Source organism: Lynx rufus, unplaced genomic scaffold (genome assembly GCF_022079265.1).
Source record: "Lynx rufus isolate CCGP_SWC_20201006 ecotype Redwood Valley unplaced genomic scaffold, mLynRuf1.p SCAF_37, whole genome shotgun sequence".
In the NCBI taxonomy this organism is placed as follows: Eukaryota; Metazoa; Chordata; class Mammalia; order Carnivora; family Felidae; genus Lynx; species Lynx rufus.
In genome coordinates this window covers 3,349,304-3,364,825 of record NW_025814853.1, presented here as the reverse complement: position 1 = coordinate 3,364,825, position 15,522 = coordinate 3,349,304, and the positions used below count along the sequence as shown (strand labels likewise).

The 15,522-nt window shown below is 54.4% G+C and overlaps 1 protein-coding gene and 1 pseudogene across 1 annotated transcript; one reads left to right on the top strand and one right to left on the bottom strand.

The window, feature by feature from the left end:
• Positions 1-2,652: 2,652 nt before the first annotated feature.
• Positions 2,653-3,720, top strand: LOC124522481 (39S ribosomal protein L45, mitochondrial-like; annotated as a pseudogene).
• A 2,543-nt stretch (positions 3,721-6,263) lies between these two features.
• FN3KRP (fructosamine 3 kinase related protein) lies at positions 6,264-14,647 on the bottom strand. Its single transcript, XM_047094016.1, has 6 exons — positions 14,493-14,647; positions 10,192-10,343; positions 9,727-9,818; positions 8,712-8,794; positions 7,538-7,660; positions 6,264-7,337 (listed from the first exon to the last, which is right to left on the bottom strand). The coding sequence occupies exons 1-6, from the start codon at positions 14,631-14,633 to the stop codon at positions 6,999-7,001; spliced, it is 930 nt and encodes a 309-aa protein (XP_046949972.1). The 5' UTR covers positions 14,634-14,647; the 3' UTR covers positions 6,264-6,998.
• Positions 14,648-15,522: the final 875 nt, after the last annotated feature.

The window sequence follows — 15,522 nt, the reverse complement described above, 5'->3', positions numbered from 1 at the left end:
CACCGCCACCCCCCACCCCCCCCCACCCCCGGCCGGAGGTTCCAGGAGCCCTCGCTGGCCCTCTGCCCAGGCTTCAGCAGGACTTAGAGGACATAGTCTAGGGTAGAGCCCACTGTCCCTGGGACCCAGGTCACAGGTCACAGTCCTGGCTAGGTCTCACACTGTCCAAACAAGGCTAGGGGTCTTGACCACATCCTATCCAGCCCCAGGCACTACCCAGCGACACTCGTTGCTCGTGTTGGGCTTGTTCATCAGGGCACCTGGTGGCCATCAGAGATAGAGACTGCTCTGGGGGTTCTGATAACGTGGCCAACCCCACCCAGAGCCAGAGCCCTGTTAAGAGACCTGCTGCCCTGGAGAGGGAACTTCAAAACACACGTGGCCATGTGCACACAGGCACGCACACACCTATGCACACGCATGCACAAGGTCATTGCAGAAGAGCAGGGGGTGGGAGAGATTGTGTGGCCATCTTGGGAAAAGCATCTGCCCCTCCACCTCTCCCTCCTCCTAGCTTTTTTGTCTGAGTTGGTGAAGCCCTTCCCATTGCATCTTGAGGCAGGATTCCTGTAGATTTGGGCTCCTGCACATCTATCTGCAAATGTCTTTATTCTCGACTGATAGTTTGGCAGGGTATGGAATTCCAGGCTGGATATGAGGTCCTGTTCTTTCACAACGGAGAAGCTCCTGCTCTAGCGCTTTCCAGCTCATTTGCTGTTGAGAAATTTGAAGCCATTTTGATTGTTGTAAAGCCATTTTGATTCTGTTTGTGTGGAAACTGTTCTCTGGAGGCTTTTAGGGTCTTCTCTGTGGCACCAATATCTGACAATTTCCCAGGGAGGTGGTTGGGGTGAGTTTCCTGCCATCCCCAAGGCAGGACACATGAGCTGTTTCAGGATGGACACTCTCTGAGGTTGTCTTCAGCTCCTTATGATTCCCTCCCTGTTTCCTCTGTTCTCTTTTCCAGAATTACAAATATTTGCTCTAAAGTTGGTCCCCGAACTGCCAGGGTTAGGCACCCGTGAGCCTCCAGGCACCCTGGGGGAGATGCTCATTGCACGCCACAGGCATGGTTTGCCCAAGCAGGGTCTGAACGTGGCAGGTGGCAGTGGCACACATCTTACTGGCCCCGAAACCCAGGCACTTGGGGTCCCTCCCCAGACCTCCCAGCTCCTGTCTGAGCAACCGAATCCTCAGTGAGAAGACACATGCCAAGGAGAGTACTTTGACTTTGCAAACTGGTCTCACCCTCCTCTCAAAGCCGCATTTGACTTTGGGTTTGGTCAGAAGCTCAGTAGGGAGATGTGACTCGGGTACATGCAAACGGCCCCAGGAGCTGAGTCCCCTTTCTCCCTATAGCCAGTCTCCTGGTTCTCCTGACTCTCCAAGAACCAGAATTATGGCTGCTAAGGTGCAGAAGGCACCCAACTGGAACACAAACACAGACAACTGTGACAGTTCTTGGGGCTCAGACATGTCACGAGTGTGGATCTAGGGGGAGGACAGACTGAGGTAATGATGGGGCCATGTGCACTGGAGGGACTCCCCTGCTTGTTCAGATCCCTCACTTGACATGGAGTCCAGTGGTACCAAGAAGGGAAACGCAGCCCACAGTTGAGTGGGGGCATTTGCAACGGTGCTCAGAAAAGGGGCACCAGGCAGGCAGCGGGGTGGGGGGGTGGCGGGGGGTGTCCCAAGCCTCTGGCTGCAGCCTGAGCCAGCAGGGACGCTGTCGAGGTGTCACTGCCAGTCCCTCACCCTGGCCTCCACCAGGAACTGGGCTGGGGCCATGCCCTCAGGAAGAGGAGTGTTTGCAGAAAGGAAGGGGTTCTGCCACCTCCTGAGAACTCAGATAGCTGCAATCACTCTGATTGCTGCTTCCAAACATATTCCAGCACAGCCACATACTTCTGCCCAGGAGGAAACCGAGGCAGAGAGGCTAGTCTCACACAATATGTCTTTGGAAGCAAATTTCACTGGGAGAACAGGGAGGACAGAGAAAGTGTCCCCGCAAGAGGGGAGACACGCACCGCGTACAGGCAGGCACTCTGGCCGGGAAGCTCAGCTGGGCGGCCGGGGGTGGGGGGGGGTGTCATTATCAGCCCCCTTTATGAAGGAGGGATCCAGACCTCAGGTGACTCACCTAGGAGCCCCCCGTGCTGGCCCTCAACTCCAAGCGCAGTGTGGTTCCCGTCATGCCAGAGGTGGAGGGCCCAGAGTCTTCCAAGAGGACCTTTCCAGTTCCCAACCCTACACTAGGACTGTCCAGGGACACGTGAGTCAGTCTGGAACGAAGTGCCACCCTCTGCCAGGGCTGCGTGCACTGCTCTGCAGCAACTTGAACTTCTTTCCAAACTTGCCTTTTCCGCCCTTATTTTGGCTGTGATTCCGGTTCCCTCTGAATCCCAGAGTGAGCCAAATACCCCCCATAACATACCTCCGGTTTACAGGTGTCCCTCCAGCACCGCCCTGCAGAGCAAACAGGAAGCCCCCACAGCCGCCTGGACCCACAGACATGGGGCAGCCCAGGGTCAGACCCTTGTCCACAGCGGTCCCCTCCCGTCTGCCCCCCACCCCCTGCCACCGCCAGCAGTTGGAGCCTAGAATCAACCTAAAAGAGGTCCCCATCCCAGCGGCCTGTGTGGGAACAAAATGGCAGCCCCCACGCTGCGGGGTTTGTCTTGTTTATCCAGAGCTTTAGGATGGTGGTCTGGGCAGCCAGTCCTGGTAACTCAGTCCACAGTTGTAGTTCCAGTGAGATCTAAACAACGTTTCACACCACCTACTTATGACCCAAATACAAATTAGAAAAGGAGTTTATAGAACATGCCCGGAAAGCAGGACTGGTCATTCCTCCGGAACGTTTGGAGCATCCCCTACACCTGGCCTGTACAGCTGGCATCTTTGATGCCTATGTTCCTCTAGAGGGTGATGCTCACTTGTCCTCTCTCCTGAAGGAAGGACTGGCACAGAGAAGTGAGTGGTTGAAGAAGAAGGTGACATCACAATTGTCAGTCCGGAAGATAAAGAGAACATGATCCGAATTTTAAAATAAAGGACTTCCCTGAAAAATCTAAGGATATTTTTATTGAAGCCCACTTTTGTCTAAACAACTCAGACCATGACTGACTTCATACCTTGGACATGGTCGGGCACATCAGATATAAGAACGTCCACCGGAGCTTCATGGAGTCTTTAGAACCACCTCAGGTGGTTCAGGTTCACGGTTCAAGTCTGATGAACCAGGGCAACATATATGGCCAGCTCACCATCTGCACGCACACCCAGCAGACTCTGGCCATCTATGACCAGTTTGGCTGGTTGATGTATGGACAGGAAGGTGTGCCCAGGGATGTCCTGGAGTATGTTGTGTTTGGAAAGCACCTGGTAAATCCCTATGGGAGCTAGAGAATGCATGGCAAGGTCATGCCCCCATGGGCACCCCCTAAGCAGCCCATCCTTAAGATGGTGATGATCCCTGGGCCCCAGCTGAAACCCGGAGAAGACTGTGAGGAGCCACAAGGAGAGGCCCAAAACTTCAGCAACCCTGATGGCAAAAATGACTCCTGGGGTGAAACGTGGCTGATGACATGGCCAGAAGCTGTGGAGTCTGGGAATGTGCAGTCAGTCATCTCTTCATCATGCTGTAGAAAGATCTACCTTTGTCCTCTCCTGTCCTGCTTGGGTGTTTTCAGCTGTCTCCTTGGCAACCACGGCTGATGGCTGGGCCCAGGTGGGTGGCTGATATGCACAGCCACGAACCTTCTTCTTCCTTTTTAAACTGTGTGTCTAGCAGCTGAGTCTCAACGAGAGTATGTTTGGATACCTGTTTTTCCTGCAGCAGAGACCATCAGGAAGAGACTGGCAGAATTTTCTTTTTAATTACAAGGCAGGGATCAGAATTTGAAATAAAACACTGTCAGGGTGTTGGACAAAAGAAAAAAATAATAAACCTAAAAGAGCTCTCAACACCCAAGCCCTGGAGACACACACTTGATTCCACTGGTTATAGGATCTCCTGGCGCTTCAGTTAGACTTGACAGACGGAAAGTGAACAGGATGTGGGGACAAAGGGAGATGAATGCCTGAGGCACATGAAATCGCAGTGATGATAAACTGAGGAGGGGGTCACTCAGCCCCTGCACTCAAGATCCTGTGAAGGGTGAGCCCTGGGAGGGCACAGCCAGCTGTGGCCCCTGGATGTGGCAACGCGGCCTGAAGCCTTATCGGTGCGGATGGTGCTGTGGGGACTCTGGCTGTGCACTGGCATCCCGGTTCATCTAGACACCAAGGTCTCAGCCCCGCCCTCGTCAAAAGGATGCACAAAAGCTTTGGGGCAGGAGGTAAAGATCAGCTCCCTGAGGTCTCTTTGGCGGACAGGCCCACAGGGCAGACCATGAGGCATTCTGACACAAGAGCCCATCTGAGGAAGAAGCAGGACCCAACCCCCCCAGAGATGTGGCCTGATAGGCCGGACCTCCCTCGGGCTCTGTTGCCTCGCGGTGTCCGCCCCGCCCCGCCCTGAAGGACACGGACCTCTCTCGGCCAAGGGGTCCAGGAGCCCAGACCAGAGCTCATCCTATGGGTCTAGTGGAATCTTCCCAATAATCCGGGCGCCAGCAGGCTGCTCCACAAGGGGTGGGAGGCAGGCTGCTGCTGGGACACCGTCACACAGCTGCCCTCCGAAAGCGTGCCTGGAAATTAGCACTCCTCCCCTGTTTCTGCCAGCTCGACCTGCCCTGAACCCAGAAAACAGAGTGATTTCCATATTGGGACATTCATCCTCAGATGACACGTAGACAGGGGCTTTCATGGATGGCTCTGAGGAGGTTCACAGGCCCTTGGGTCTGACGTTTATACAATTTTGACAACTCTTTATAAAAAAAATGTATAAAAAATTATGAATACAGGGGCATCTGGGTGGCTCAGTCAATTGAACGTCCGACTCTTGGTTTTGGCTCAGGTCATGACCTTGAAATTTGTGAGATGGAGCCCCATGTCAGTCTCTTCACTGACAGTGCAGAGCCTGCTTGGGATTCTCTCTCTCTCTCTGCCCCTCCCCTGCTCACATTCTCTCAAAATAAGTAAACATTAAAAAAAAAGAAAAAACATGAGTCAAAATTAAGTACAAAAGTAGGTATTTTATTTATTTTTTTATCTTGAGAGAGAGAAGGAGCAAACAGGGGAGGGGCAGAGAGAGGGGGAGAGAATCCCAAGCAGACGCCCTACTCAGCACAGAACCTGACACAGGGCTCGATCCCACAACCCTGGGATCATGACCTTAGCCGAAGTCAAGAGTTAGACGCTCAGCTCACTGAGCCCCCCAGGCACCCCAGAAAAGCAGGTATTATAGAAAGCAACAGGAACAGAGTTTAAAAAGCTGCAAGTACTACACTAAAGCCAGGAGACATTGAAATACTGTGTGTGCGCTAAGCACCCACCACACCTCTGCAATATGCATCCTGCGGGTCAGCCCTGGCCACACGCTCCCAGGAGTAGCCTCTCGGGATGGCCACCCTCCTTGCCCCGAGACTCTTGCAGTGCCCGGCAGCCAGGGAGGCTGCCCCACCCTCTCAGGACAGCTCTGGTGGTCACTGTCCACCAGACTTTGCGGAGAGACTGAGAACAGCTGTCACACAGCACCTGTCAAAGAGAAGCAGACCTCCAGCTACTCCTGCCTTTATTTGGAAGCTCTGTGCTATTCTCTATTGAACAAAATCAAGAAAAAAAAACTGCTCTTTTAAGAAACAACATTTGGGGGCACCTGGGTGGCTCAGTCAGTTAAGCATCCAACTTTTAACTTCAGTTCAGGTTGTGATCTCATGGTTCGTGAGTTCAAGCCCCACATCGGGCTCTGCCCTGACAGCACAGAGCCTGCTTGGGATTCTCTCTCTCCCTCTCTGCACCTCCCTTGCTCTCTCTCTCTCTCTCTCTCAAAAATAAATAAATAAACATTAAAACAAAATATGGGCGCCTGGATGGCTCAGTCGGTTGAGTGTCCGACTTTGGCTCAGGTCGTGATCTCACGGTTCGTGGATTCGAGCCCCGCATCGGGCTCTGTACTGACAGCTCGGAGCCTGGAGCCTGCTTCTGATTCTGTGTCTCCCTCTCTCTTTGCCCCTCCCTCGCTCAAGCTCTGTTTCTCTCTCTTAAAAATAAACATTAAAAAAAATAAAAAAAACAGTTGTGCCTATTTATAATCACAATACATTACAAAGGTTTCTTGGTAAACAGCTAAGACAAACACTGACTTACAATGCAAATAAAGGAAACCACTGAAAGTTTATTCAAATCTTTATGCAAAAGGATTTATTGGCATCAATGTCATTCATGAATATTTCCCATCACTCAAAGACTGAGGAAGGAAGAACCACTGGTTTAGCACTTTCTTACGTAAACAAACAACCCTACACACTTTAAAACGCAGACATGATGGGGTGCTATCACAGGCGATTCAAAGGTTCCTAAATTACCTAAGACCAGCAGCTTGGTCCCTCCCAGAATCAGCTTCCAGACCTGTCAGCCTGCGGCAGGGCGCAGAGGTGGCACAGAAAGAAAGTGAATGTGCTAGCTTTGAAACTGGTTGTTAGAAGACGTCCTCAGTAGGGTTTCATGTCTACACCCAAGTCTAACTCTTCGAGAAGCATCTTCCAGAACATCAGAGTCATTCCTGGAGCTGAGACAGAAGGAGCCGGGGAAGCGTCCTCAGCAGCGCCTGGCACGCCTGGCCGCTTCCTTTCTCGGCCTTCAGGACAGCAGTGTTTTCAACTCGGCCCATGCTCCACGGGTCCCTCTGGTCACAGTGAATTTCCGGTGAGGTTTCATCCAGCAATGAAGTCTAACGGAATGTACAACCTCCAGAGGACAAAACCTTTCTCCCTCGTACGCTACAAGGCTTGGGAAGTTAGTCTGAAGATTCGGGGAGGAAAGCCTGAGGAAGAGGGCTGTGGGGACAGGAGGCGCCGGCCACAGGTGTGTGGCTAGGACCTGAATCAATCTCATTTGATGAGATTCCTCATGATACTCAGGGAGGACCCTCTATACCCTGATCCGAAGTGGTTCCAGTGGTTCAAATAGTGGAAGAGTTGATACAACTGCAGGCGCGCCTCAAACCCTGGGGCCTTGGGGATTGCACTGTGGTAGGCAGAGTAGAAGGAGCGGCTGAAGCCCCCAAACATGCCAGCTATCGCCAGCTCGTATTCTGAGTGGCCATAGAAAGAAGCCGGATCAAAAATGATGGGCCCAGAGGAGTCCTCCGCCACGTTCCCTCCCCAGAGATCTCCGTGCAGCAGGGCTGGGACGATGTCCAGGTCACGAAACAGGTCAGGGATCTTTAGCTGCGGAGGAAATTCGTCCTCAGCAAAGAGACCGACACGTGTCGAAGGGCCGCAGATGCGTTTCTGAGTGTGGTTCAACCGCCCAAGCAGAGCGCGGCGCAGACGCACACGGACACACGCAGAGCTCAGGCACCGGCCAGCCTCACCCCACCTGCCTCAGGGCCACCCCTGTCGGGTTTGCAGGGCAAGGCTCCCCTCACCTGCAGGGCAGACCAGAGCTCCAGGGCCTCCCTGTCCCCAGACCCCTTCTCCACCATGTCCATCTGGGGCTGAATGCGCTGCCGGGCGTAGAAGGTGACCCAGTCCTCCTGCCAGACATTCACCTGCGTGGACAAAGAAGATGCCAGACCAGGACGAGGAAGCCCAAAGTGGAGAGGCACCGCTGCGAGGGCAGGCTGTGGCAAGGCGTGCCGGCTGACCGGCAGACGGTGCCTCGCAGATGGGATCGGGACCCCAGACCCTGTCCCGGAAGCGGGGACTCTCCCAGTGCAGAGCAACAGAGGCCACTCCAAGGAGCTCTAGGATGCCTTCTTTCCATCTGGACTCACGTGGGAGCACAGCAGCCACAGCCGGCTAGCCTTCCCCGACCATAGCTCATTGCCGGCCATCCACTTGGCCCCAAGGACCCCTCTTCCGCCCCTCCCAACGCTGACCATCAGAAGGGAAGCAACAGACGCACACGAGAGCGCAGAGCACAGAAAAGCACTCACACGTGTACGTGTCCGTACGCACACAGGGCAAGCTACAGGCAGGCGAGGAAGGGGCAGAGCCAGCTGAAACACCCAGGAACCCCATGGGGCAGGTGGGACCGGGGAACCCCAGCTGTCAGCCACTCACCACCCCAAGCAGGTCCCTGGACAACCTCTCACGACATTTCAAAACCTGAACAGTGTCTCCTGTGCCCCCGCGCACATCAGGGAGCCCCTGAAAGTCTTCCAGGTCACTCAGTATTCCTCTTCAGAGAAGCCGCAGCTTCCTCCAAGAGCACAGCCACTGTCCTCCGCACCCAGCATGTGCTGGGCATCAAGTGGAGCCCCTGGACTGAAATTCCCGGGGAGTCAACCACAAAATCATAAAACTGGAAGGTACAATCCCTGTGCATCGTGCTATCGTTGAGGGTTTAGTATCAAGGAAATTTTCCTGAATTCCTAAGTTTTACCCACCTTGACACCCAGCATCCTGACTTGCTGGTCCTGTTTCTCTCAGCTTATCTAGCACATGAGGTGTGTAAACCTCATGCCAGCCTCTTAAAAATTAGCAAAGAAAAAAGGGAGCAAAGACTTTAAACCAAACTTCATAAGGAAGGGGGAGGGTGTTCTTTTCCTGAGCGGCTGACCTGCCTGGAACACGGAGCAAAGGGCCGGTGTCGCTCACCTGGGGAAGGTACCCACAGCATGTCACCACGTCAAACCCGAACTGGTCCACGAAGGGCCGTTCTGCCCGCCCGCCTCCTTTCCCTTGCAAAAGGAAAACAAGAAGGATGACTAGTTCCCACGCTCCCTCGGGCTGCTCGAGGGGCTCAGGGCATTGAGGCCTGTCCTGGGTGTGCCCTTCCCCCACGCCCCGTCTAGAGACAGAGCAGGGCCTGGGTCTGCACAGACCCCCAGGACCCGGGAACAGAGCCTGCTCCAATACACTCAACTACGGCCGGGAGAGGCACCAGAGGGCGCTGAGCGCTAAGCGCAGGCACAACACTGCCTGAAAAGGAGGAAAACCACCTGCCTGGACCCAGCAGGAGAGGAGGGCTCTCAGGGGCCAGCCCAGCTCTTGCACGTGAGAAGAATAAACTGCGGGGATCTGAACTGGCCTCCTTTGCATCCTCTGCGTCTCCCCCAAACTCAGAGCAAACCCCAAAGGCCTGAACTACATGTGGCTTGGAAGGGGTGGGCGGAATCTGACAGGGTCTGTCTAACACAGCAGATTCTCGGCCACCTGTCCCTGGTGTGTCGGCCACTCTGTTAGCACAGTGACCCCGTGGGCTGCACATGGATTATCACGTGCCAAAGGATAAAAATACTGGAAGACACTCTCAGTGCTAACACTAAGCTGTAGAAATGTCGATGTGAGGGCTGCCATGCTGTGCCTCACGTGTGGCTATTCTTAGAAGAGGCACCACACAGAAAGCCAGGGCAACCTTGACGGGCTTTCTTCTGGGGAATGAGGGTGAAAGGAACCAAACATGACGGGGTTTCAAGTCCAGGACATGCTTCCCTTCCAAATGCACTGTGACACAGGACAGGCACCCCAGACACGTGGCCCTGGGGTTGACGCTCCTTTCCTTTGCCATCAACACAGACCTGACCCTCCTTCAGCCGTGGCAGGACCCCACCCACGCACCCACGCTGGCCAAATGTCCTTGAGGGGCCCTTGCACTCGCGCAGCCCCATACCCACGGTGCCGGCCTCCTTCTGGAGCGTCTCCCCAAGCCTCTTGTTCTCTAGATGCAGGTCTGCGAGCTGGGCTCCAAGCTTTGCAGCATGACTGTGAAACAAACAGCATCAGCTAAGTGTGTGGCACACAAACACGGGGACACAGCCACCCGTAGTCTCAGGCCACATAAAGCAGGTTAGGGGACAGGACGTCTGCTTTGGTGGAGCAAAGGGGACAAGAAGGACCCTGGCTGTTTGATGGTCTCTCCCAGCCTTTCCGTGGCTGCTGGGTTGTCAGCGTCTCACCTGGGGAGATCCCTTTCCCGTTTGCCTTTGGCGTGCGGAGTATGTGTCACTCTCTGCAGAACCCATGATGTGTGAGGTCATGGGTTCCTCAAAATTACACCCCCAGATGCAAGCTTTCAGGTAAGGAAGCCCTCGGAAAGAAAACAAAGACAACCAAAGGAGAAGGTGCCAAGACAGACCTGCTCAGATAGCGCATGTCCAAATGCTCCATCACCAGCATGCTGCCGCCTCCCGGGGCGTCGAGGACCTTGATGGGCTTGGGCGCTTTCACTGTGCCCGTTCTCAGGATGGCCATTAGACTTGCCATCTCACCTTCAAACATTCTCTTGGCCTTTCCGAAAAATAACGGAGATGAAGAGAAGGGAGAGCAAGATTACTTCCGGAAAGGTTCTACTTGGACATGTTTTCTTGAGCATTACAATTTCTTCTTAACGTTTTTTTAACATTTACTTATTTTTGAGAGCGGGCGAGCGAGAGAGCACGTTGGTGCACATGCACGTATGAGCAGGGGAGGGGCAGAGAGAGAGGGACACAGGGTCCCACGCAGGCTCCAGGCTCCAAGCTGTCAGTACAGAGCCCCATGCGGGGCTTGAACTCACAAACAGTGAGATCATGACCTGAGCGGAAGGCAGACACTTAACCGACCGAGCCCCACTGGCGCCGGCACCCCACGAGCATTACAATTTCAGTCCAAGGCTGTCCTGACTGCAGACTCAGCAGACACAGGCAGCTTTTCTAGCTTTTCGGCAGAGTGGATTACACGCTCTGAAGCTGCACGGGGGTAAGAGCGATGATACTTCCTCATTCTGGACCCTAATCTGCACTCTCGTGAGTCTCTCCTGGGAGGGAAGTAAAAGGCCTCTCACATTCCACTGAGCACCTAGTGTGGAGCCAGACTGTGTACGTGGGCCATCGTCAGACAGCACCTCACCCGCAGTCCTGTCCCACCAGACCCTCCACCTGCACAGGCCAGGAACCAGGGGCCACCTCTCACTGGGTCTGAGGGCACCTCCCACCTCGCCCAGGAAGACATCCCAACTAGAGCGCCACGTCCATCCTCTCCCCCAGACTGCAGCAACCATCCTTACTTCGTCTTCTTGCTGACCACGGCAGGGGCCCTTACCGAAGGCAAATCCCACCCTGGAACACACCCTGAGCTAGCACCCTGAGCTGCCACAGCAGCCGGGATCTGGCCCCGGCCACTTCCCTATGCTCATCTGGGGCCCCTTCCCCAGGCCCCACCCCATACCTCCATGTACCGCTGTGCACACACCGCACATGCACACACATCCCTGTGCCCTGGGTTACAGCCTTCTTTTAGTTGCCCAAAGATCGAAGCTTCAATGTGCAGGGGCACGTCTGCTTGGAACACCACTCCCACCTTTTGCCAGGTCAGACCCTTTATCACCACACTTCAGATCTTAACATGTTCTGACTTCTCAGAAAAATCTGCCCTAACTTCCCACACTAGGTAACTATTCCCTTCAAAAGTTTTTGTTTTTTTGTTTTTTTGTTTTATTTTGCTAGAGCATGCGAGCACAAGTAGGGGAGGGGCAGAAAGAGAGGGAGAGAGAGAATCCCAAGCAGGTTCCACACTGTCAGCACAGAGCCGGACGCGGGGCTCGAACTCACAAACCGTGAGATCATGACCTGAGCCAAAGTCGAGTCGGACGTGTGACTGACTGAGCCACCTAGGCGCCCCACCACTCCCTTTAAAGTTGCTTTTATTTTAAGTCAAAATGTACACAGGCATGAGCAGAAAAGGGCACAAGCGGGAGCATCTGATTCCAATTCTCAGCAAGTCCAGACGTGGTGTGACCGCTGCCCGGAGGCTCCACAGCCCCCAGCCGCCTGCTCCGCACAGATTTGCCTCGTCTGCTTTGTCCTTCGACACGCAGAGGCAGACAGTCTGGCTTCTATGTCCCACTGCCTTTGTTATGCTGCTGCATCAACAGAGGTTATTCTCACTGCTGCACAGAGCTCCACAGCGCGAACATTCCGGAATGGGCTCACCCAGCATACTGGGGACAGACAGCTGGGCTTCCAGCATGGGGCTACTTATTGTCAGGACTGACCCTGTGACCTCAGCCAAGTTACTTAAAGTCTCTGTGCCTGTTTCCGCACGTGTAAAAACGGGGTCAAAAACAGTACCAATCTCACAGGCTCACTGCCATAAGTAACTGAGTTAGCAGCCAACACTAGGCCCATTCCAAACACTTTATAAACGGTGCTATTATCATACTACCTTCTACCGAGGAGGAAGATAAGAGCTGTGCCTTGAGAATTTTCCAAACGTTCTCTTTAGGAAATAAAGGGAAAACGACTGGGCCCCGGCTGCATTTTGTACTAGAGCACTGGTCGCGAAAAGGAGAGTAAGGCGTAGAATAAAACCAATAATCACCTGGGGAGAGGTGCAGGGGGATCTGTGAACATAGCCAGAGGTGAAGCCTCCCTCACAGAAGTGTCTGCTGCTCCTCGAGAGGAGGGAGAAGTAGGCAGCAGGTGTGGGTAGGCCTACACAAAAGATCTGGAGCTTAAGGGAGGAGGAGGGGAGGAACCCAGCACGCAATTAGGCAAGACAGAGACGAATAATCTTATTTAGAGCGGTCAATTCAAGCGGGGTGAGAAGGAAAAGAGAAGAGCAATGGTGCAGTCTCCTCCGGGAAGGGTTGGAAGGTATTTTCACCTCCTACAAGGTAAAGCAATACAAAGTCCTGTTTCCCATACGACCGGCAGATGTTTATGCTACGGCCAGCACATCTGCATAACTCACATAGTATTTTCAAAGCAAGCTAGAAATTTGGAACTATCTACCAAAAGACAAGAAGGAACTTATGTGAGGAAGATGGCAAAAAGAAAACGGACTTGGGGTGCTCACAGCTGGCTTGGTCAGTGGAGCGTGCGACTCAATCTTGGGGTTGTGAGTTCGAGCCCCACGTTGGGCGTAGAGATTACTTAAATATAAAATCCTAATATAAAAATAAAAAAAGAAAGGAGATGGACTTTGATGACAAAAGAAGAACCTGAAGAAATAGCACCAGAAGAACAAGGCTTGACAAGTGTCACTAAGTGGACCTACTGTCATCATCAGAAAGTATTTGCTTCCCCTCTAACAAACACAGTCTTGAACTGTAACAAATGCCAGCAAGGTCCAAACACAAACATGCCTTATAAACGGGAAGAACACACACCAGAGAAGCCCCCACAGCAGGACGTGGGGAGGGACAGCACCCACACTAGGACCGCGTGAAGGCACTCCAAGCACAAATGCTGACAAATCCCTGAAAGGACGCAGCACTGGGCGCAGCTGATCTCCCCACAACAAAGGGCTGAAGGCTGGTCTAGGAGAGCAGCGCGTCAGAGAGAGATCATCCCCAACCACGGAGGGTGCGGCGCGCACCCGGGAAGAAAATGAAAACACCTGCAGGAGTGAACGAAAGCAAGCCAAGTGTGCGATACGCGGCCCTGGTCCTGGGGTCAGTCCCTGCAGCCCTGTTTGCAACAAGGCATTGCCTGATCCCGCCCATTGCCTAGGGGAGCCAGCCTGGGCCTTCCAGAGGAGAGTCCTGGGGTGACCCACCCAGACTGGGCAGCGAGGTGACACCAACACCCAGGGGGAAGCACAAGGTCAGCAGCAGTGAGGTTCACCTACTTTCCACAGGGCCCTCTCCAAGTTCCTGCAGGAACAGAAGTTTTTGGAGTGGGTGGCCCGTCCCCCCAGGCCTATGTTGACACCCGCAATGTGACGGTGTTAGAAGGCGATCAGGCTCCATGTGGCTGGAGCCCTCATACTGGGACCAGGGCTCTTAGGAAAGAGGCCCCAGAGGGCTCCCTTGCCCATGTGACAGGTGCGGACACAGGGAGAAGTCCCCTTCCCCATCACGAAGTGGGCTGTCACCAGACACCTTCCAGCGCCCAGAGGGGAGAAGAGCCGTCTGCTCTCAAGCTGTCCGCTCTGTGCTCTCCGGTACCCCGCGCGCCCCAATGACCGAGGCGGTGGCTACGTTATCTTCGGTAATTCAGAAAGGTCCCAGGACGAAAGAGGCTTCTACTATCAGCCCTTGTTCAAAACTCCCCAAACAGGGGACTTTCTCAAAGGAGCGGCCGCAGGCATCACTGGAAAACCATCCCCAGCACCCACCACCCACACCACAGCAGGGAGCAAACCTGGGCGCAGGGGTCCCCAGAGGGCTACCTACAGGGTCCGCTAACCTGCCCAGGGCTGACAGGACGGATTCCGGGTGCACGACCCCAGGATCGCCCAGACGCAGCCATGACGGCCAAGGGCTTCACCAAGGACCACCACCCTGTGGCCCTCCTGTGCGGCCCCCACCCCCACGCCAGACCCCGAATCGCGGACCTCCGACCCCCTAGACTCGGGACCAGGACCCCAGATCCCGCCCCGGGCCTGCAGCCCCACCCAGACCCCAATCGCCGACCACCACCCACCCACCCCGGCCCCGCCCACGGCGGCCCTCACCTCCGCCTTGGAGTTCACTTTCACAAACACGCGTCCTCTGTCCGTGTCGTAACTCTGGCCCTGGCTAATGCACCCGCCCCCCGAGTGACCCGTAGCCTTGACGAAGTCGCAGCCCAGCTCCCGCCTCAGCAGAGCCTCCATGTTCAACGAAGCGCGGTGGCGGACTGCCTCAGGCTGGGGGAAAGCTAGCGGCGGAGACGCACAGTGATTGGGTGAGGTGTGGGAGGGGCGGGATCGAGCCGCAAGAGCTCCCAGGGATTGGGTGAGACACCACGGGAACGGGGTGAGATGCTGAGGGGCGGGACCGGGCCGCCAGGACACCCGGCAATTGGGTGAGACGCTGAGGGGCGGGACCGGGCCTCTAGAACTCTGAGGAGCAGCGGGTCTCTTCCGGCGGTTGTGAAGTTGATAACTGGTGGTAGGCGAGAGAGCTCCCCCTTCCGGCCGCCGTGTCCATTTTAGGAGAGATTGTCTTCTAGTCCTGCTCAAACACGTGATTGTCGGTTAGCCTCCGTCTCCCCACCTAGAAGAGCGATCGGAGTCAGCTTTGCTTCCTGTGTTAGTTGAGGTTCTCCAGAGGAGAGGGGACAGGATATGTACCCGGAAAGAGAGGTTAGTTTTAAGGGTGGGCTCTGTTAGCCTTCAAAGTAATAAAAAATAATAAAACAGTTATTTACCAGCAAAGATGGGATTATTTGGGAATAGCAGAGACTTGCTTGGCAGGGTAAGTAGACTTGCCAGAACCAGGGGCAAGTCTGGAGAACGGGGAGAGGAGAGGGAGCTGTAAGCGAGACACATGGATGACACCAGGTGCTGGTGACACCAGGTGCTGGACACAAGTCAGACAGTGAAGTCATTCGCAGCAACAATAAATTAAGTAAAAACTGCATAAACAATAGAGGACCCGATATATTTGCAGTAGAAGTGGCTCCAAAGCCTACAATAGTTGGTCAACATGTGATGCCTCTGCAGGAACGACAAGACTGGGTATGTTACTGTGTGTATTCCCTTGTATCTTAAATACTGTTTT

Coding starts and splice junctions, on each gene's coding strand:
- FN3KRP (XM_047094016.1), bottom strand. CDS start 14,633: ATGGAGGCTCTGCTGAGGCGGGAGCTGGGCTGCGACTTCGTCAAGGCT. Junction 10,344..14,492: donor AAGTGAACTCCAAGGCGGAG/GTGAGGGCCGCC, acceptor TTTTTCGGAAAG/GCCAAGAGAATGTTTGAAGG. Junction 9,819..10,191: donor GACATGCGCTATCTGAGCAG/GTCTGTCTTGGC, acceptor TTTGTTTCACAG/TCATGCTGCAAAGCTTGGAG.